Below are 20,006 nucleotides of genomic sequence, written 5' to 3'. Positions count from 1 at the left end.
TGGACAAGGTAAAATGACATATGGAGGGATTGTTTCCAAGCTCAAAGTGATACTTACTGCAGTTGTCTTCATCAGAGTTGTCCCCGCAGTCATTGTCATAGTCACACTGCCAGCGGCCTGGCACACAGCGGTTGTTCTTACATCTGAACTGGTATGGCTCACACGTCCTCTCAGCTGTCCAAGACACAAAATTATTATTGCCAATGAAATCAAAAACAGAGAAAAAAATAGAGAGAGAATTTTTACTTAAAAAAGAAAACACAATATTTACCACACTCCTCTTTCGGTTCGTCTGATGCATCGCCGCAGTCATCCTCGCCGTCACACTTCCAGCGAGCAGGAATGCAGCGGCCGGAGTCTTTGCATCGGAACTCGTCCACACCACAGGTCATCTGGGCTGCAAAGGGAAACATATGGGGGGCAGTTACACTTAAAGCTAATTAGGATGACTCAGAATAAACAACATGCAGAGTAAACTGCGAGTCCTACTGCAGTTGGCGGGCTCATCTGATCCGTCCACACAATCATTGTCACGGTCGCACACCCAGACACGAGGTATGCAGCGTTTGGTGATGGCACACTGGAACTGGGTGGGCGCACATGTGACTTCAGCTATGGGGTGGAGATGGGGGGGAATAACAGGTTTGCATTAAGTGTGGACAAAAAGAGAGAGAAAAAGGGGAAAAAAAACCCTGAAAAAGTAGGTATACTCACGGCAGTCCTTCTCATCCTCGCCTTCTCCACAGTTGACCTGGCCGTTACAGCGGAAGATGCCTGGAATGCAGCGGCTGGGGTGGGAACATTTGAACTGGCTGGGCAGGCAAACATGAATGTCTGCGGTGAGATAAGAAAGAGATTAAAAATGAATGAGCAAATAACATTAAAGTAATTTTTTCCAATTTATTTGCTGTTAAATTCTGAAGGTTAGTTCCTCATGTAGCTTTCTTTATTTTTGACTGAGTTCACATGTGCCTCGTGTGTATAAAGTGTGAGTCTTTGTCAAATCATCGCATCATCTCAACTCCCTCATGTTCCAGACTTTCTCTTGTTCTCTCCTTTTGTCAATGTTGATTTTGTCAGAGTTTTAGACTCCTGCTGCTCCACGTTATCTATTTATCAAAATTTCTTGTTTTTCCTGTCAGTCCCTGTTCTGTATTATACTGGGACTTCTTGTGAAAATTTCAAATAAAACTGACAATTTTTGTACATAAATGAACATATATTACAAAAAACAGACACATACCACAGTTGGCCTCATCTGAATTGTCCTGGCAGTCGTTGTCTCCATCACAGATGTATGCAGGGTTGGTGCAGATGCCTGTACCACACTGAAACTGCCCTGGCCTGCAATTGAATTCGGCTGTCGTGGAAGAAGAAGTAGTCACACGGTGTTTCAAGATCATACCGACAAACATTTCACTGTTGAATTGTGGGCTGAGGTAAGATCAAAAGGTATAGCATGCATAAAGCATGCTAGATGACTGTCATACGCCATCACGTCCTAATTATCTTCTTCAAACACTTACGGCAGTTGTCTGGCTCATCTGAACGATCTCCACAGTCATCTTCTGTGTCACATTTCCACCAGAAAGGAATGCATTTGTCATTCTTGCACACAAACTGCAACAGGAAGAGACGTGAATCAAAGTGATGATAGGGCATTATATCAGGGCTTCACTGGCTCATTTGTCGTTGACAAAAGCGTAAGCTAGGTATTGTATCACCGGGCAGCCAGCCAACTGTCAATAAGCAATGACCAGGCATGAGTAGTTTATCAAATAGGCCACAGCGGGGAACTGAGATATGAAAAGCCACTTATCAATGGGCCATTTTTCCATTAATGATGTTTACATCATTACCTGGCTGGCTGTGCAGTTGGACATGCAAGTGCGCTGATCGTTTGCCAGATAGAAGTTGGTGGGACAGGCACACTTGTAACCTCCACCAGGAGAAAGGAGGCAGAGATTACTGCAGCCACCGTTGTTTATCTGGCACGGGTGGTTGAGCACTGGAAAAGATAAAGAGGGAAAATGTTTTCACCACATGGTTCACTTTTTTTTTTTCCCACCCCCAACCCTTAGGTTTTAGATCTGAATTAATGTAGGGAATATATTTGAATATACTGAAAATAAGTTATTACACCACAGACAGAAACTAAATCAATACTGAAATGTTATTTAACAGCAGTAAATACCAACAGTTTGCGCACTAAGACTGTAAACTTGTTCAAAAGACCACATTTACTCCTCCTACCCGGAGGTTGGCGGTAAGGATGGTAAATGTGGACGTCCATGGGTCGGTGCAGGGTGCTGATCAGGGTCGTCTTGTTGGTACCCAGAGTCTTATGAGCTCTGTTGATGGACTTTGTTTCCCAGTCGGTCCAGTAGATGTATTCTTCAAACAGTGTCATGGCAAATATGTGAGGGATGTCTTGGCTGAGAACTGTGAGGATACACAAGAATAAACAAATCGCACTCTATATTTGAAGACAAATCATTCTGGATGTTTCCTACTGCAGCCTTCAGTAGGCTGATTGGAGGAAATGCCTTAAAACAACATATAATACAGTTAACAAATAAATATGTGAATGTTATGTATCTCAAATATACATGTGAATATGTCAACATATTCAGAATTTGAAGCTCTTGCTGTGTTGCAAAGAGAAACCTTTGATAAAATCCTGCACTGTTAATGGCAAACTGAGGCAGGGTGGGGCGCAGACATGCACCATATCTCTGTGTTATATAATAGGTTCTACACCTCATTAGGTTTTACACTATTAACCACTTTTCCTGCTCTTGTATAATATGTTTTATGCTCACTCTCAGTGTTTGTGTGTTATGGAAGCACACCGCAGCAATGCATCACATACTGACAAATTTGCAAATGCTGTGTGTGTGGCACAAGTTCAAAATACCTCGACAACAAGAGACCGTAGCTTCAGCGCTGACTTTAAAGAATAATGCACCTTAAACGACTGACATTGTGATGTAATAGCGGTTTTTATAGCATCAAGTTGAGCTGAGCTATTGGTGAGATTAACATTAATTGCCCTTTGGTCCATCCTTATCTTAATTCAAACAGGCCAAGTCTTGTTGCACAAAGACACACAGAGGCACACTGGTGTTTTATGGCATATGTGTATCCAGGGATGGGTGAATAATAATTTATAGGATGCATTAAATCTAGAGCACTGAGCCGAAAGAAGTCAATGACATTTTATGATGAATTCTCAATGCCAAAAAGCTTCAATTCATCTTGATAGATCAAAAATGCTCATGAAGCACAACACTCTGCTGGAAGTCTATTCTGTAAGTTGTATACTATCCCATAATTTAATGTATATGCCTAAACAAAGAAAAAAGGATTCTATCCCTATGCTATCTATAGGTTTTGAGCACAACTTATAAAATGTGGGAAGTATCAATGCAGATGACCAATGCACTCCAGAATTCCTGCATGCTAAGCCGTTTAACAATTCCAGCTATTGTAGTACATGTACTAAACAACTGAGCACTATGCAGATATCACACATGCTCAGAGGCCTCTCCTACCAGAACAATCTGTCCTATTCACAGTTTGTGTCTTCTGGGCTTGAGCTGCAGGACTCCAGAATAGCAGACAGCCATGTAACCTGCCTGCTCTCAAACGTGTGTGTGTGTGTGTGTGTGTGTGTGTGTGTGTGTGTGTGTGTGTGTGTGTGTGTGTGTGTGTGTGTGTGTGTGTGTGTATACGGAAGAAAGTCACTCCGATTTCAACACCATGTGAACCTGCAAAATTTACTCACAGGAAAACCTAACCCCTCTTTAATCACCACTATGGTCTTGTCATAAACAGTTTATCCTGTTAAATGAGTAAGCTATAAACCACTTAAAGCTCCTCAGCTCCCTGACACATTTATTTAAAAGATTAAATCAATTCATGGACAGAAACTGTGACACTTAATAGCACGCTGCTGCCTTTTACTGAGAGGTTTTACATAATTAGTCTTTGAACAAAAAAAAAAGTTACTAAAGATGAGAGTATTTTGAATCTCACATGCTGTACTTTCCAAAAGTCTTGAACCACCCCGTATTTCTTTATTTTTTTGAGGGAAAATGGGAAATAAGTGCTGTGATTTATTGAAACATGCAAACACGCCTGGAAACATAGTGCATAAGGCAAAACTTGAGTTTGTATATTTACTTTCAAGACAACTTTGAAAAATTACAAGAAGCAAAATACAAAGAAATGACGAGTGGGTTCAGACTGTGTGATAATGCACAGCCGGTGTTTCTTCAGACAAATACAACAATCAAAAACAAACAATTGAAATCTCATAACTTTAGAAGATATGGCACCACCAGGCAAAAAGTTTAAAAAAAGTGAATGTGTTTACTGTTCTGTTTACCTGTGTGTCTGTTCTTGCCATCCAGGCTGGCAAACTCAATGTAGTCTTCCCTGGCATCAGCCCAGTATATACGGTCATTGATGAAGTCTAGGGTTAATCCATTGGGCCAGGTGATCTTATCCTCTATGATGACACTTCTATTAGTGCCATCCATCCCAATTCTCCCAACATGAGGGTTGTCACCCCAGTCAGACCAGTAAAGATAACTAAGATTGGAGAAAGACAATCTTGAAATTACAGTTGTACATTCAAATCTAAATCAAATTAAGATGAAAAATAATTAGGAAATTATACATTTAAGTTATATAAACAGTGAGTGTAGCTGGTGATGATCTGCAGTGTAACTTCTCACCCATAGCGTACATCCAAAGCCACTGCACGAGGTTCCCTCAGGCCACTGTTGACCAGCACCGTTCGGTAAGCCCCATTAAGTTTTGACACCTCAATGGTGTCTCGGCCTTTGTCGCACCAGTACAAGTTTCCACCGACCCAGTCTACCGCCAAGCCATCAGGATTACTCAGAGAGGTTCGGTGCAAAACCTGCCAGGTTTATCAATCAATAAGTAAGATGATGATGATGATGTAGTTCCCAATCAGAGACTCACAAAGAAGTGAACGCGATTCATCACGAGTTCGCTGCATCAATAATCCAGCATTCCACAATAAATATTGCTCGACTATCAAATCAAAACGAAAGGATTTCAGATGTTCTCACTCACTTCCATGTTGCTGCCGTTCATATGCATGCGTCGAATCATGCTGCCCTGAGTGGTCACATCCGTCCAGTAGATCATCTGCTCTGCATAGTGGAAGTCCAGTGCTACTGCATTATTAAGACCCTGAGGGGGAAAAAAGGAAGGAGCAATATTAAAAACGAATCTAGAGAAGAAAAACACTGAATGTTTCTTTAAACTGTCATCTATGTGTCTTACCTGCTTTATAAGAGTGTAGTTGGTACCATCCAGATTCAGTTTTCTCAGGTAGTACCGATTGGCAAAGATCAAGTAGGGCTCTTCATCTACACGCATATATCACATAGAAAACATACTTTACTGCTTTAGGAGTGCATTTGGTGTGAAGACGCACTGAAACTCACGTATGTGTGCCTTACCCGATGTGGACTTGCAAACAGTGGGGTCATTGGGGCTGAGCTCAAAGCCGTCGACGCAGAGACAGTGGAAGCTGCCGTGTGTGTTGATACAGCGTTGGGAACAGGGGTAGGTGGTTGTGCACTCATCTACATCCACACATGTCTTCCCATCACGCTTCAGCTGGAAACCAGGATGACACCTGCACTGAAGGTGCCAAAAGCACAGGAGATGTGTCAAAATCTCACAGCCGACGGATCTGGCCGCTTCTCACATTTAGCCTGGACCGGTTACAAAGGCGTGCCACTGTGTCTCAATCAGCTCTCAATCGGCCACAGACATGTGCTCTTTACCTTTCACCAAAAGCTTTATTTCTGCTCACTTTCTGAAAACGAAATCCAGCTACTGCTGTCAAAAGTGCTGCGTAAATAGCTGCAAATCTCATTTGCAAAGTCGTCTTCCAACACAGTACGCGGGTAAAGGATAAGCTGACATCTAATATGTGTTTAAAATAAATATGGCATGAACATCATCGCAGCATAAGGAACGGTTAGAACACGTATTCATTACTAGTCGGAATCGTTTTAACTGTCACTTCCAATAAACACATCTATGTTTCGAAAGAACACACACACAAATTCTGCTCTGCCATCATGTGGGAATTTGCAGTCTACCAATCCAGAATACACACAGAGGAAGCCACATTTGTGGAAAAGTCTCCGATGGCAAAGTTTCAATATATACAATTACGTTTTGTGCAATCATAATTAGTCAGTTTGCAATACTTCTGAAATCCCGACCAGAGCAAAATGGATTCTTGAGGTGAACAAAATCTTATCATTTTCAAATTAAGCTCCGACCACAACCTCGCCACCACAGACACAGGAGTTCACGCAGAGTTCAACCTGTTCCAGGACTGGCCTCCTACTTTCAAGGATGAGGCAAAACATGTTTTCGTCTTGCATAACTGCATGCCTGAAGTGAGTGGATCCCAACCTTTTAGAATCAGCTCCTCGTTGACTCATCATTACTGGCATATACATTGTTTTTCTGTGTTAACTCCATGAATTTTAGTAAAACTTTTTGGCCCAATGAAGCCTGTGCAATAATTTCATTAGTCATGATATTTGTTTTTGACATAAAACAATGAATTAGTTACCTTGAAGCCGATCTTGAGGTCATCACAGAGCTGTGTGCAGCCGCTCAGCTTGCTGTTGAGACACTCGTTGATAAAGCAGTTGAGTTCATCGGAGCCATCACCACAGTCGTCGTTGCGGTCGCACAGCAGTGTCTCATTCAAGCATTTTTTATTATGGCACATGAAAGCTGAGTCATTGCACGTCCTCTCTGAAATCATAGACAAATAGCAGGTTATATTAGAGCGTGAAGCGGGATGTGGCTACGTCTTTATGAGCAAGAAATTTAACATATGATTCACACCTTATTATGCTGGCAGAGAAATAAAAGATGTAGCGAAAGAGAGGAAATGAATACCAGAGTCTGTGCAGCGAGGGTTCTTGGGGGCTTCGTCGGAACGATCCTGACAGTCAAACTCTCCGTCGCACTCCCACTTCTTCTGGTTAAGGCAGCGGCCATTGGCGCAGCGGAACTCATCGTGACCGCACGGCGGATATTCTACATCAAAACGCATTCGTTATTAATCTCAATTTCAGTTGGCGGTTTAGCAAAAAACAACATTCATTTTCAAGCAAAAGGCTAAATAAGCTTCCAGGATTGAAAGCGGAGCGAAAGCTCACCACATTCGAGGGATTCGTCCGACTTATCGACACAATCAAAGTCATGATCGCACACAAAGTGCTTGGGGATACACTGCCTGTTCTGGCACATGAACTCGTTTTCAGGATCACACGTGTTGTTGGTGTACACTGGAAGCAGATGGAAACATTTTTTTTTAATGCATGGGGAACTGTATCGCTTCTCTGCACTTTTTCTTCAATCTGCTAACTGTGTCACTCACTGCAGCCAGCCTTCACACTCTCATCAGCTCCATCAGGACAGTCATTGTCTCCATCACACTTCCAGCGCTGCGGGACACACATATGGGAGCCTGGACACTGGAAAGCCTCCGGACTGCAGGTTTTGGATTCTGTAACGACATCATGTAAAAGTCATGCATGGACAGGACGTCAGGAATTGTCATGGAGTTTAAGGTCTGATATAAATGTGAGAAGAGAAGTAGCGAGCAAAATGTCACATACTGCATTTCTGGTCCTCATCAGAACCATCGCCGCAGTCGTCGGAGCCGTCACACACCCAGTGGCTGGAAATGCAGCGATGGTTCCCGCATTCAAACTGGGTGGATGTACAAAACTTGTCTGCAAGAGAGGGTGGGGAGCATTCAGCATTTTACAGTCATTATTACATTTAAGCTGTGTAAGCTGTGTTTTTCCATCTGCAGTGGGAAGCCCAAAGAAAAACAGTCTGGCTTTCTTTTCTTTTTCTTTTTGGTATGATTTGTGTGTTTTCAAGATAAAGATAGGGGTATTAGAGGACAACTTCGCAGAAGACTGACCACAGTGTGTCTCATCAGCCCCGTTCTCACAGTCATTCTCTTTATCGCAGGTCCAACTCATAGGAATGCACCGACCGCTGGGGCAAGCAAAGAAGTTGACTGGACATTTAAGCTTCCTCTTATCTGCAACACAACAGAGGAAAAAAAGAAAACAAAACATAATCAAGAACCTCTGGTAGGTTCAGAAAAGCTGAATGTCTTTTGGTAGTGAAAGATAGCACTTACCTGGACAGTTTCTTTCATCAGAAAAGTCACCACAGTCATTGTTGCCGTCACACACCCACGAGGGCAGATAACACAGAGTGGTTTTCTCACAGTTTTGGAAAGAGGCTCCTTTAACTCCAAGCCGGAAAAAACGGGAGCAATCGGTGGGTTCTGAGAAAAAACAAGAACAAATTTCAGGAGCTACCCTTTAAATTCTGCAAAATAAATCTTAGACTGTTTCACACAAATTGCACTGAAGTAGATAGTCAATTCTATATTAATATACTGATTAAGAAGTCCACTTGTGAAAAAGAAGAAGAAATATTGTTGAAAATCGTGGCAGTTACATACGGCAGTTCATTTCATCGCTCGCATCCTCGCAGTTGACCACCTGGTCACAGCGGCTGTAGTTGGAGATGCAGCTTCCATCTTTGCACTGGAACTCTCCTGCTTTGCAAAGTGTCACTGCAAGCACATACAGCAGTTTCACAAATGACAAATGGAGAGAAAATACATCCTCAAAACCGCACACAAACTCTCCGTTAAGCACATTTTATAATTTCCTTAAACATTCCCACAGGCAGAACAGAGGTGTCATTAAAAATGTCGACACTATTCAAACTATGAGAATGTTTAGACTTAGAAATAGTTGAGAAAGACTGTTATCCTTTGTGCAGCTGCTACTTTGGAAACAAACCACTTACTGTTGCAGGGCAGTTCATCTGAATGATCACCACAGTCATCTGTGCCATCACACCAGAAGTGGTGACCAATGCAGCGGCCGTTCATGCAGCGCCTGTAGCCTTTCTTACAGAGTCGATTGGCTGTGAAGGAGGACCAGCTGATTTAGCTCAGGCACAAAGGGTTTTTTTTTTTAAAACATCTCTTGCAGCTAATTATTCATTAAATTAAATTCACCACCTAACTGCTCTGTAAAAAACTCACCACAATAGGACTGCTTCTCATCAGACTTGTCCTTGCAGTGGGCCATGCCGTCACAGGTCAGACTGTAGTTGATGCAATCACCATTTCCGCACTCAAAGCCATCGACGCTTCCGCATGATACGTTCAGAGCTGGTGAGGGAGAAACGTTTGAATTCAGAAACATTCATCCATTCTGATGAAGACGGCAACGTTATGAAGTTTAATTCTTCCTCTTTCTTACGAGAACAGGTGTTGTCTTCGAGGAGTTGCCGGTCTCCACGGCAGCTGCAGTTGACCCGGCCATCAGACGTAGGCAGGCACAGGTCCTGGCAACCTCCGTTGTTTGTTCGGCAAGGAGAAAATTCACCTGAGGAATTTTTTTAGAAGCTCTTTAAACTGCACGTCGAATGACTGACAAGCATGCTGATATTAAATTTCTTGCAATTATGAACATTTGCATGAACTCTCTAGCTTGGCAATATTTAAAAGCCTGTGGAAGTTGGGTTTTTATTATATACATGGCAGTAGACATGGCAGCAGCTCTGTATACCTCCGCTTACAGCTAAGTGTTAGCAGCCTGGCAACGTGTGCACATGCAGGTATAATGTAGACAGTAAACATGATACCTGCCACAGTGTCATACACTAAACAAACTACAGCCAAATTTCATTCGTTTCGCAGTTATATAAACATAAATCAAATTACTGGGCAAATTAAAATGTTGACCTGATGGCAATGCCGGGGTAGGGGCCAAATTGCAGCACTGGTGATACTCACAGCTGTTGGTGTCATTAGCTACAGCAATGATGCCCATTGGTTGCTGAGGGATGTCAGCACGCAGCACTTTCATGTCTCCTCCAGTGTACTTGTCAGCTCTGAGGACAGCCCTCCTCACCCAGTCAGTCCAGAAGATGTAATCTCCGTACACAGCGAGACCAAATGGATGGACGGGCTCATTTTTCAGCAGCACCTGAGGCATAAAAAACAGCAGGTGTAATTCCATAAACACGAGGTGCAAGTCCATGTTTTAGGGAAAGTTAAAAAAAACCCACAAAAACAAAAAGGAAAGAGCCGCCTTACGTAACGGTTGCTTCCATCATATTCACAGCGTTCAATCTTGTCCAGCGTGGCGTCAGAGAAGTAGAGTTTCTCGGCACGGTGATCTATGGCCAGGCCGTTGGGAGTTTTAATGTCGCTGCCGATGATCACGATCACGTTGGCTCCGTTCAAAGAGGCCCTCATAATGCTCGGAGCCTGCTCATTCCAGTTTGTCCAGAACATGAGACTACGGTGGGAACAAACAGAAAACAAGAATTAAGAGCAGTGGGAGCTCCCAAAATGTCTTGATAAAAGAAAAAAAAAAAGTTACACTTGACTGAGCCAAAATAAATCCAGTGCTTAAGACAAAAAGAATAATTGTATTGGAACTGGGCCCTGATTTAGTGCAGAGCAGCAAATTTCAATATTAATGACTCACTCTTGACACTCGTCCAACACAAAGGCTCGAGGGTGGTCTTCTCCAGACATGGTGACTACGGTGTTGCGGTTGTAGGCCACAGAACGGCTCTGGTCCACAGTGTGGCGAGTGATGGTGGACGTTGTATAACTGGTCCAGTAGAGTGTATCCCAGCCACGATGGTATGCCAGGCCCTCAACTGACCCAACATCTGTGATAGGGATTATAATATATTGGACCCATGATTTTTCAGATTTTAGTTCTTTCCTGCTGTCAGGCCAACACTTTGAGAAGTAAAAGGCTTAACAAATGCTTTAGATTACACTAAAAAAATATCACCTCTTAGAGGCATTAGTGGGAGTTTTAAAGAGAATTCAACACATCATAAATCACTGTCAGGGTGTTACCACGGAGCACCTATGAGACTAAAGAGGAAGTGGAGCTTTTAAGGTTTCCCCATCCACATGCATTATCTAATAAACTGTGAAACATGGACGGAGATTAAGATAGAGGGGAAGCAGAGGCCAGTGAAACAGGGAACAGTAAAATGGAAGTGATGCCATACAGAACCGAGTGTGCGTCACAGCTGTTGTTCTTGGACAGAGTTTAAAGAGTCTGTCTCATCGTGTCATTTTATGGCTACCCGCCTGCACATACAAACACAGCTTCTTGTGGATACTCTCATTCAAGCTCTGAACTCTTGTTCTGGGAAGAAAATTGCAACTGGGACAGGTTGAGTCACTTTAGGGATAAAGGCCAGGGTAAAGACAAAGGAGCTTCCCCCTGCATCGATTTTTCCTCTTTTTTCCCCCCTCTCGGTACCCACGCGACACACATCATCATGGAAAAGAATACCGTGCTGCAGCCTTGCAGGCTCCACGGTGTGCATTCATCTCTGCTTAGTTACATTAGCAACCACATTTATGACCACTTACAGCCAACAATAAAAAAAGGGATACTCTACATAACTGTTTGCTCTCAGCTGAAAGCCTTTAATTGCCTTTTAATAGACAAATGTCGAAGTGCCATAATCAGCAGTAATGCAGGACAATTTTGAGGCTGAACACATTGTTAACAGACTTAAATAAATCCAAAAGAGCAGCTTGGGGCCAAATACAGTCACACAAACAAGTAAGAGTGATGAGTAAAGTTGATTCAAGCCAGGATTACGTAATAAGGAACATCAGGGCCCACCCGGGCCCACCCTCCCACTGGGTAATTCAGCTCAGCCCCTGGTGACTGTGCAAACAACAGAGAAAACCTGACAGGAAGATGATTACCTCTCAGAACAGAGTCTTTCTAACACTCACGAGGGAGAACAAAAGCAGGGCGAGTGACGCCTGAGAATTACTAAGCGTTAGCTACCCTTCATTTTCATCAAGCCTCATCTTTTTTTTTTTTTCCTTAACGGATTTAGCACCGCATTAGATGCAGAGCAACTCTTCTTCCGGCGGAGTCTACAGGTTGAAGAGCTTTCACATGGACAATGAGTCTCCGGTTGAGGGGAATACTTAAGTCAAGTAGCATTGACTGCCTTTAGAGAGGAATGCCAACTAGCAGCTACTGGGATGGATTCGTCCACTGTTGCCTGGTTTCAAGAATCAATACAGCCATAGAGTAACTACATTATAAAGGACGTGCTGATGCAGCTAAGGAAATGCAACTCTGCAAAGACTGCCCTTTAAGGTCATCCTTTCATGTTTTCTGGAAAAGAAAAGAAAAAGGAAAAGAAAAGCTTCATAACAACAGTGCATTTTTCTGATCCATTTTCCCAGAAATGGGGAATACCATATCCAACCATCGTTAAGTGATTTACATTTCTTCAAGCGGCTAGGAAACCATAAGAGTCACAGTGTGAAAAAGACTTTGCAAGTGCCAGATATAGTCAAGTCTGTTTCTTCTTGAGCAAACGAGGCACATTGTTTTGTTTCCCCTTTTCCTGTGAGTCGGTGAGAAAGCCAGCTGACCAGTGTGATCTTATCTGCTTAACTAATTACTATCATCATGAAACCACTAACTGCCTCGGCGGAGTCTTTTTTTCCTCTTTCTTTTTCTTTTTTTTTTTAAAGACGTGAACTGGAGCCAACAGCTGTAACACCCAGAGACTACATGAACAAGCTGTTCTGCTGCTTAACATTAACAAGATATTAGATTAATTACTTAGCAGACTTACGGCGGGGATTGCATGGAGAGTTTGGGGCAGCAGATGAACAGAAGCGATCTGGGCAAAATGAATGGAACAGATGAGGTTTTGATTAAATGTTTAGTCCCCATCTTGGATGGGCTGATTCTGTTGACTGGACTCATAGGGCAAACTCTGGTCATCATCATTCTTACTAGGAGGAGGAGGAAACAGAACCAGCCCCCACACGGCACAGACATCCTACTTCTGGTTCTGAGTGCTGCTGACCTGCTGCTTTTACTCTGCCTGCCCTTCCACACCTCCGCTATCACCCTGGGCTTCTGGCCTTTCGGCAGCTTCCTGTGCAAAGTTATCAGTTTCCTGGGCGTGGCCTGCTCGGTTGCCTCCGTATTTACCATGGCAGCTTTGGCTGTGACTCGCTACCTTACAGTGGTACACCCCACCTGGGCCTTCCGCTTGCGAATGCACAGGCGCATTAAACTGACAGTAGCTCTGCTCTGGGTCCCTGCCTCAGCTCTGGCAGCACCACAGTTTGCATTTCGCACAGTCACCGTGTCCAGTGTTGTGCAGTGCTTCGCCTTCCTGTCTGACTTCAGCCAGCTGGTCTACAGCATCGCCCTTTTCCTGTTTGGCTTCGCTCTGCCACTAGGCATCATTATATTGATGTATGCAAAGATTTATTGTTTTCTTCGATATGCACGCCAGGTGGGGAATGCCCCTCAGCTAGAACGCTACCAGAGACAAGTCACTCACACTTCAGCCCTACTGGTCGCCGTCTTCACCATCCTGTGGCTGCCCTCCTATGTCCTCATGTTTTCCTTAATTGGAGGACATTTAAAACACTCATCTGGCAACAAAGTATTTGCCATCGTGGCCAGGCTGCTGGCAACCTCAGTGGGTGTGGTAAACCCTCTACTCTACGGCTTTGTGTCTCAGAAGTTTAGGCGAGACTTACTAGAGCTTGGAAGAAGGCAATGGGCACGGTGCAGAAACTGTGTGATTGGCTGCCCTTATGCAATGAGCAGAGACATGGTACGGCCTTTTGAGGAGGACAGTACCTCAGGGAGAGGCCAAAACTGACTTTACAGAAGGAGATCTGGAATTAAGACTAGTTAATACCTCCAAACAGGCTGAAATATTACATAAGAAACTCTCAGTGACGTTAAATATAATAAAATTAATTCCAGATGTAAGAGATTTACTGCAGATTGCCAAAGTGATCACTTTCTTGATGTTTTTCCACATTCGTTTTTCATCCAGCAATGACTGACTTTATTCCATTAGCACATGTGGAAACAGGACTAGCCTTGGAGGTTTCATTAACAGTGCATTTTTAAAAGTTAATAACTTGGACAACAGACTTCTCTAAAACATGACAGAATGTGATTATGTAATCATGTCAAAAGTTAATATGATTGTTTTGATTTGGTGTGCAGTCTCATCTGGACAAATACACTCCTCTAACCTCAGCTGGAGCTTATTTGGAGCTGAATAAGTTCTGCATTCAGTACACGATGTAAGACGTCATTCTTAAAACTGCTTCAAATCCTTGTTCTCAATGCAAAATGAGTAAAAACACAAACCCTGTGCACCTTCCTTGTTCTCCTGCTGTACTTAACAAAATAATTCATTTTTTGAATCTTGTTAGATGTGAACAGCTCTGGTCCAGGGCTTTTAAATATGATACTTCACTCTTGAATTATTTAAAGAGAGCGGGATTTAAAAGGCTCTTCAGTGGTGAAACAAGCAAAAACCAGGGCGTGTGTGTTGGTGTGCACAAGCGTGTATTCTTTAGTAGCAGCTCTGAAGTGATGTCAATCTCTACTGGTTGAGAAGTTACAGCTGCGTGTTCATTACACCGGATCCTCCCAGATGCTTGTATTATGTCTGCTGACACCGTAGAGGGGACAACATTCAATTATTAATGGAGAAAATTTAAAAAAATATGGCAGCAAAGAGCAACGCAGCAGAAATATTTGTCAACAGAGGTGGGGAAGTCTTAAGAGCAGCAAAACTTAAAGTTTTCCCGACACTTTGACAGAAAAGCGAAATGCAACTGATGACTCCGCACTTACTTTCCACCACGATCTTGCGGTCTGTGCCGTCGTCATTGATCTGCTGGATGTTGCCAAAGTGAATGTCGCTGAAGAAGATGCGGTTGGCTCCCCTCCCTCCCCCGCCATGGTAGTCAAAGCTGAGAGCGATGACATTCTTCATGTGGTCGGGATCCTCGAACGGCTTAATGGGCGCGTTGAGGTTTGTCTCGTCGGACAGGTGGATGCTTTTCAGTATGGTGCGCTCGGAGTACAGCAGGTAGCCGTCATAGTCACGGCAACTTTGGTTGTCCTCTGCCAGCATGCCATGAGCACAGGCACAGGTGCGCTCCCCATTCCCACGGAAAAGACACAGCTGTTCACAGCCGCCGTTGTTGTTTTTGCAGACGTTCGTGCCTGTGGAGAGAGTCACACAGTTTATTAGCATTGCTGTTACACGAACACTGAGCATGGTTAAATGCTAAAGGTGGTGATTCATTTTGTCATTGTGTTAGGCAGCTGCCATCTTATCAGGACATTTTCAACAGTAAATCGACTTTAAGGTTATGATAATATGTGTTTGTGCACATTTTTACCTGTCTGTCTGGCTCTATTGAAAACTTTAATATCTTTGAGCTGTACACCAATGCCTGTCCTGAGCTGCACAGCATCTGTAGCGTTGTCTTTGCTGCCTCTCTTAATGGAGCCATTTGCATGGGTCCTAAAAAAACAAAAAACCAGAACAAGAATAAAACAGTCAGTAAATGAACACTCTTACAATACAAAGTATTGTTCAAAACAACGTAAAGACTGACCTGTCACTCCAGTAGATGTATTCTTCAAATACAGATACAGCAAACATGTCCATGTTGTTGTTGCCCAGAACCAGCTCCCTGTTTTTTCCAGTCTCCAGGTTGATGCGCTCGATCTTGTCTGTCCTGGCATCGCACCAATAAAGCAGACCCTCCTGAGCACAGAAAGTAAAAAAACAAAAACAAGAACTGTGATTATTCAGGAAAGACCAAAACTCTAAGATTTCAGTTAAACTGAACCTGTATTTGGGAGACCAGTTAGCTGATAACCAGTTTGTAATGTAATCTTTTAGTGAATATCAAGTGAATTTAGGTGAGTCCGACTTAAAAATAAATTCTCATTATTTTTAAAATATTATTACCATTTACATAAAGAAATGTTTAAATTATAATTTTAAATATCTAACAGCTTTTAGGCTTTTAATAAAACTCCCAAACTGGATAAGACGCTCCAAAGAATAAAAAAGGTTTAAAGATCCTTTTTTAACTTTATTAAAAAAAAATTGAATCCAAGAGAAAGTCCTTTCAAAATCTAAAAAATGTTTTGGATAGATATGGATTAGAAATGATCAAATAAGAGGAGATGATTAAAATTAGTTTTCTTTATTTTTTATCTCTGTTGTCTCTCTGTATTTTAATTTTTACCACTTTAATATTCAAAATAAACAAAGACCTTTTTGGCATAAGAAAGTGTATCCATTTAAAGATCAGCTGACCAACAGTCCAGTCTCTGGAAGTATCTATCACAGTATAAATTAGCACACTAGATGTTGGAAACACCCTCTATTAATAAAGCCAAGTGTGTTTCGAAAGATTTTAAGTGCGGTCAGTTGTTGTTCACACCTCATAATCAATGGAGATTCCATTTGGCCAGCTTATGCTCGCATTGACCATGACCAGCCTCTGGGAGCCATCCAGTCGTGAGCGTTCAATACGAGGATACTGACCCCACTCAGTCCAGAACAAATACCTGCAGCCAAAGAAGCAGGGGATTATTTGAAACTTTCGTCAGAGGAAGAAGTATGCTTGGGAGTACACTCCAAGTAACTTAAAGCAGCATTATTACAGAAAGCAAAATTAATCTTCTGGCGAGGAGCCTTACCCTTTCACTGGGTGGACAGCTATGGCTCTGGGTTTGTCCAGGCCCTGGGAAATGACAACATAGCGGAAGGAGCCATTCAGTCTGGCCACCTCGATCACATCAAAGCCCTGGTCAGTCCAGTAAATATTTCCTGTAAAAGAACACGTCCATCATTCAGTCTGCATCTTTTATCTCTGCTCAATCAGTAAGCACAAATGTTGGAGCGAGTTTAATTTTGATTGCCATTTTGCATGACCACACCTGCTATCCAGTCAACAGTGATGCCCTCCACCCTGCCAATACCATTGGTTACCACATCTTCCCTCCACGTCTGATCCCTCTTGGCTCTGCTGATGGTACTCAGACCCATGTCCACCCAGTAGATTGTGTCATTCTCTGAAGACCACACAAAAACGGGTTTAAAAATATCACTCAAGCTGGTTTATCTATTCGACGTCCCTTAGAGTCACTCACCAGCGTGGAAGTCGATGCCAACAGCCAGAGAGGTTCCAGAAACCGGCACCAAGGCATCCGATTTGTCTGCTGGGTCGAGAGGAATTCCTCTGATTCCCTCATGAACAGAGTAAAGCAGGAAAGAGCCCATGCCTGCTCAGAGAGATTAGGTTATTGTTTTCTGCTCGCCTCACGATGCACTTCTCCCAGTTTTCCTACTCTAGTTACTGTAGCCGTGTCTTACCTTCACAGGACTGCTGGCCCGTCTTGAGGCTGTATCCGGCAGTGCACATGCAGGCCCTGGTTGTCGGAGAGGTGGGCAAACACAGCTGTGAGCAGTCACCATTGTTGTTACTGCACAGGTTGACACCGGCTAAAGAAAAAAAGAGATCAGCGGAACAAAGACAAACATTTTCTTTACTAGTATTTGCATTAAATGCAGGAGACTTTACATCCACTTCAGAACATGTAACTCTTTTTCTGTTACCTTTCTGCACATCCTCATCATAGATCCTCATGTGCATTATTGGGGAGGTGTTGTTTCGCAAAACTTTCCAGTTTCCTCCATCCTTCTTGTCACATGTTCCTATCTGGTCAGTTCCCTGATCGGCCCACCACAGCTTGTCTCCTACATAATTGATAACCAAAATATAAGCCAACAGAAAAATGATAAATATACAGAGGACAAGGATGATAAACTTAAAGTATTACACTTTTCTTCTTACCCATAATAGCCAGTGCAGTCGCTTTGGTCAATTTGCCTTTAACACCTTCAAGGATCTCGAGTTTAGAGCCATCCAGCTGACAGCGGTTAATGGTGCTGTTTCCTGAGCTGATCCAGTACAGCTGCTCCTTTTCATAGTCAATAGAGAGGCCTGAAAGCAAATAAAAATCATGCTGTTATGTATGTATAGTATATGTGCTACACTAATATGTTTGTTCTGGACTTTTACTCTGTAGAGAATCTGTATTATTTTCTGAGATAGGGGTACATCTGCTCACCTACTGGTCCTTTCTGGTTGGTGAAAAGTGTGGTGCGGTTGCTGCCATCCATGTTAGCCATGCTTATACTGTCACCGTCAGTCCAGTAAAGCTTCCTGTGATGGGAGTGTGAATATTATGAAATGTGGAGAGAGGCAAGAAGAGTACAGTACTAAACAAGGATAAAGTAGATCAAAGATTAAGAATAAACTTGAAGGGAATAAAAAAAATAACTAAGAAGTAAACAACAAAAGAAAAACCTTTCAATCTTTGTCTTCAAAGTCAAAAGAGACCTAAGTGAGTAATATTAGGAGAAATAACTGACATATTAAACTGAATGCAGACATATTAAGTGCCGGGAACACTCACCCAAGCAGAGGGTGTACCACTAGACAGTGGGGCTTGTCCAGTCCCTGGATGACGGCATTCTTGAAAGATCCATCCAGTCTGGCCACATTGATCTGCTTCTTATTGGCATCGTAACTGGTCCAGAAGAGGTTCCTGGACACCCAGTCTACTGCCAGGCCGTGGGCATTAGGAAGGTCTGCCAAATTTCAGAAGCAAAATGAAGCTTTGCAGATTTTTAGAACATGCAGCGTGCTAACAAAAACTGTTTTTATTTATCTTCCCAAACCCTCTTATTATACTTTACAGCGAATATTAAATTATGAGCCTTATTTAAAAAAACCAAAAAAACCAAAGAAAAACAAAGAAGTAAATAAATCACGGATTGACGGATATTCCTAAGACTGTTCTTACCAGCAGAGACCACAGTCTCCACCCCTGTGCCATTGATGAAAGCTCTCTTGATGGTCTGTGTTCGCACATCTGACCAGTAGATCCGATGCTCCACAGCATCATAATCCACCACTGTCGCATTGTCTACATCCGGCACGGTGAAGGAGATTATGTAGTTATAGTAGGGGTTGTCAATGTCAACACCTCGGATCTCGATCTGACGAGCGTAAAGAAGGAATTTGCGAGACTCTGGAAAAGAGAAACAAACACTGGATGAGATGAGTCCTTTTATTGCATCTACTAAAGCACGTTATTCTAGCAGGAATACAAAACTAGAAAGAGAGGAATAAAATGCATATTTCAGGCTGTAAAATTAGACATGTCAGTTTTTCCAACTCCAATGTTGGAAATAAAGACGTCAGTAAAGATTTAGAATGACTTGAAGTTGAAATTTCATATTAGGCATAAACACCCCTTTTTCAGCTACATACATTCTAAATAAGGAATTAGGCAGGGTTAGGTTTTTACTTGTTATACTTAAGAGAGATTGGAGGTGGAGATAAAATATCACCTGCTAAACTGAAAATTTGCATAATCAGCATAAACAACAAATGATTTTAAGCACTGAATTAGAAAGTTTGGTCAAAACTTATTTTATTTGGTTCAGAGTGAAATATAAGTGCTTAATTAAAGTTCTCGTTTTAATGTGAATCCAATTATTTTTACATCTAAATGGCTCATGTTTGGATCATTTCTGGAGAAATGCTAAAATATGAGGTGATGAAAAAGAGAGCGTCTGCACACATGTACAAAAATTCCCCACAGCTACCCTTCGAAACCATCATGAAACCCACTCGTGCAATCAAACTGCAACGAATGAAGACTTCCCTTCATCTTTAGTGACAGGATTTTATATGAAATTAAATGGAACTGAAAGCTAAGAAGGGAATATGGAGCAAACGGAGGCGACGTAATCAGATCTTCTATCAGAAAAGATATCCTGTTCAGCAACACGGCTCACCGTAGCAGTCAAAACAACTGCATGAAAAGATTCCAGCAAACACAAAGCCCCTCTCTCCCTCCTTGATGAAATGGATTATATGTGACAGCACTGTCTGTATATCCTCCATCACAGCGGATTTGAAAAGGTAAGGGGAAAAAGAATGTGGG

The 20,006-nt window shown here is 42.5% G+C and overlaps 2 protein-coding genes across 3 annotated transcripts in view; one reads left to right on the top strand and one right to left on the bottom strand.

The window, feature by feature from the left end:
- The window catches only part of lrp1ab (low density lipoprotein receptor-related protein 1Ab), an 80,433-nt gene that overhangs the window by 10,032 nt on the left and 50,395 nt on the right, over nucleotides 1-20,006 (bottom strand). For both annotated transcript variants that reach the window (XM_063463062.1, XM_063463063.1), the window contains exons 29-68: nucleotides 18,858-19,085; nucleotides 18,468-18,642; nucleotides 18,120-18,214; nucleotides 17,843-17,992; nucleotides 17,605-17,745; nucleotides 17,362-17,490; nucleotides 17,139-17,270; nucleotides 16,926-17,060; nucleotides 16,686-16,815; nucleotides 16,427-16,553; nucleotides 15,587-15,738; nucleotides 15,368-15,492; nucleotides 14,814-15,188; nucleotides 10,617-10,806; nucleotides 10,220-10,424; nucleotides 9,917-10,109; nucleotides 9,381-9,506; nucleotides 9,161-9,289; nucleotides 8,920-9,039; nucleotides 8,567-8,680; nucleotides 8,237-8,386; nucleotides 8,012-8,134; nucleotides 7,698-7,814; nucleotides 7,457-7,585; nucleotides 7,236-7,364; nucleotides 6,973-7,113; nucleotides 6,638-6,825; nucleotides 5,502-5,685; nucleotides 5,323-5,408; nucleotides 5,110-5,229; nucleotides 4,743-4,930; nucleotides 4,391-4,596; nucleotides 2,254-2,442; nucleotides 1,860-2,008; nucleotides 1,527-1,620; nucleotides 1,244-1,360; nucleotides 715-834; nucleotides 490-612; nucleotides 272-397; nucleotides 58-174 (exon numbers count right to left, since the gene is read on the bottom strand). In XM_063463062.1, the coding sequence (XP_063319132.1) occupies nucleotides 58-174; nucleotides 272-397; nucleotides 490-612; nucleotides 715-834; nucleotides 1,244-1,360; nucleotides 1,527-1,620; nucleotides 1,860-2,008; nucleotides 2,254-2,442; nucleotides 4,391-4,596; nucleotides 4,743-4,930; nucleotides 5,110-5,229; nucleotides 5,323-5,408; nucleotides 5,502-5,685; nucleotides 6,638-6,825; nucleotides 6,973-7,113; nucleotides 7,236-7,364; nucleotides 7,457-7,585; nucleotides 7,698-7,814; nucleotides 8,012-8,134; nucleotides 8,237-8,386; nucleotides 8,567-8,680; nucleotides 8,920-9,039; nucleotides 9,161-9,289; nucleotides 9,381-9,506; nucleotides 9,917-10,109; nucleotides 10,220-10,424; nucleotides 10,617-10,806; nucleotides 14,814-15,188; nucleotides 15,368-15,492; nucleotides 15,587-15,738; nucleotides 16,427-16,553; nucleotides 16,686-16,815; nucleotides 16,926-17,060; nucleotides 17,139-17,270; nucleotides 17,362-17,490; nucleotides 17,605-17,745; nucleotides 17,843-17,992; nucleotides 18,120-18,214; nucleotides 18,468-18,642; nucleotides 18,858-19,085 (5,967 nt within the window). The remainder of the gene's footprint in view (nucleotides 1-57; nucleotides 175-271; nucleotides 398-489; nucleotides 613-714; nucleotides 835-1,243; nucleotides 1,361-1,526; nucleotides 1,621-1,859; nucleotides 2,009-2,253; nucleotides 2,443-4,390; nucleotides 4,597-4,742; nucleotides 4,931-5,109; nucleotides 5,230-5,322; nucleotides 5,409-5,501; nucleotides 5,686-6,637; nucleotides 6,826-6,972; nucleotides 7,114-7,235; nucleotides 7,365-7,456; nucleotides 7,586-7,697; nucleotides 7,815-8,011; nucleotides 8,135-8,236; nucleotides 8,387-8,566; nucleotides 8,681-8,919; nucleotides 9,040-9,160; nucleotides 9,290-9,380; nucleotides 9,507-9,916; nucleotides 10,110-10,219; nucleotides 10,425-10,616; nucleotides 10,807-14,813; nucleotides 15,189-15,367; nucleotides 15,493-15,586; nucleotides 15,739-16,426; nucleotides 16,554-16,685; nucleotides 16,816-16,925; nucleotides 17,061-17,138; nucleotides 17,271-17,361; nucleotides 17,491-17,604; nucleotides 17,746-17,842; nucleotides 17,993-18,119; nucleotides 18,215-18,467; nucleotides 18,643-18,857; nucleotides 19,086-20,006) is intronic.
- Nucleotides 12,781-13,826, top strand: LOC134617967 (galanin receptor type 1-like). The gene has a single exon (XM_063463070.1). The coding sequence runs from the start codon at nucleotides 12,781-12,783 to the stop codon at nucleotides 13,816-13,818; it is 1,038 nt and encodes a 345-aa protein (XP_063319140.1). The 3' UTR covers nucleotides 13,819-13,826.

Source organism: Pelmatolapia mariae, linkage group LG20, assembly GCF_036321145.2.
Source record: "Pelmatolapia mariae isolate MD_Pm_ZW linkage group LG20, Pm_UMD_F_2, whole genome shotgun sequence".
NCBI classification, from domain to species: Eukaryota; Metazoa; Chordata; class Actinopteri; order Cichliformes; family Cichlidae; genus Pelmatolapia; species Pelmatolapia mariae.
The sequence above is the reverse complement of the archived record's forward strand: the minus strand, read 5'-3'. Positions and strand labels throughout refer to the sequence as shown.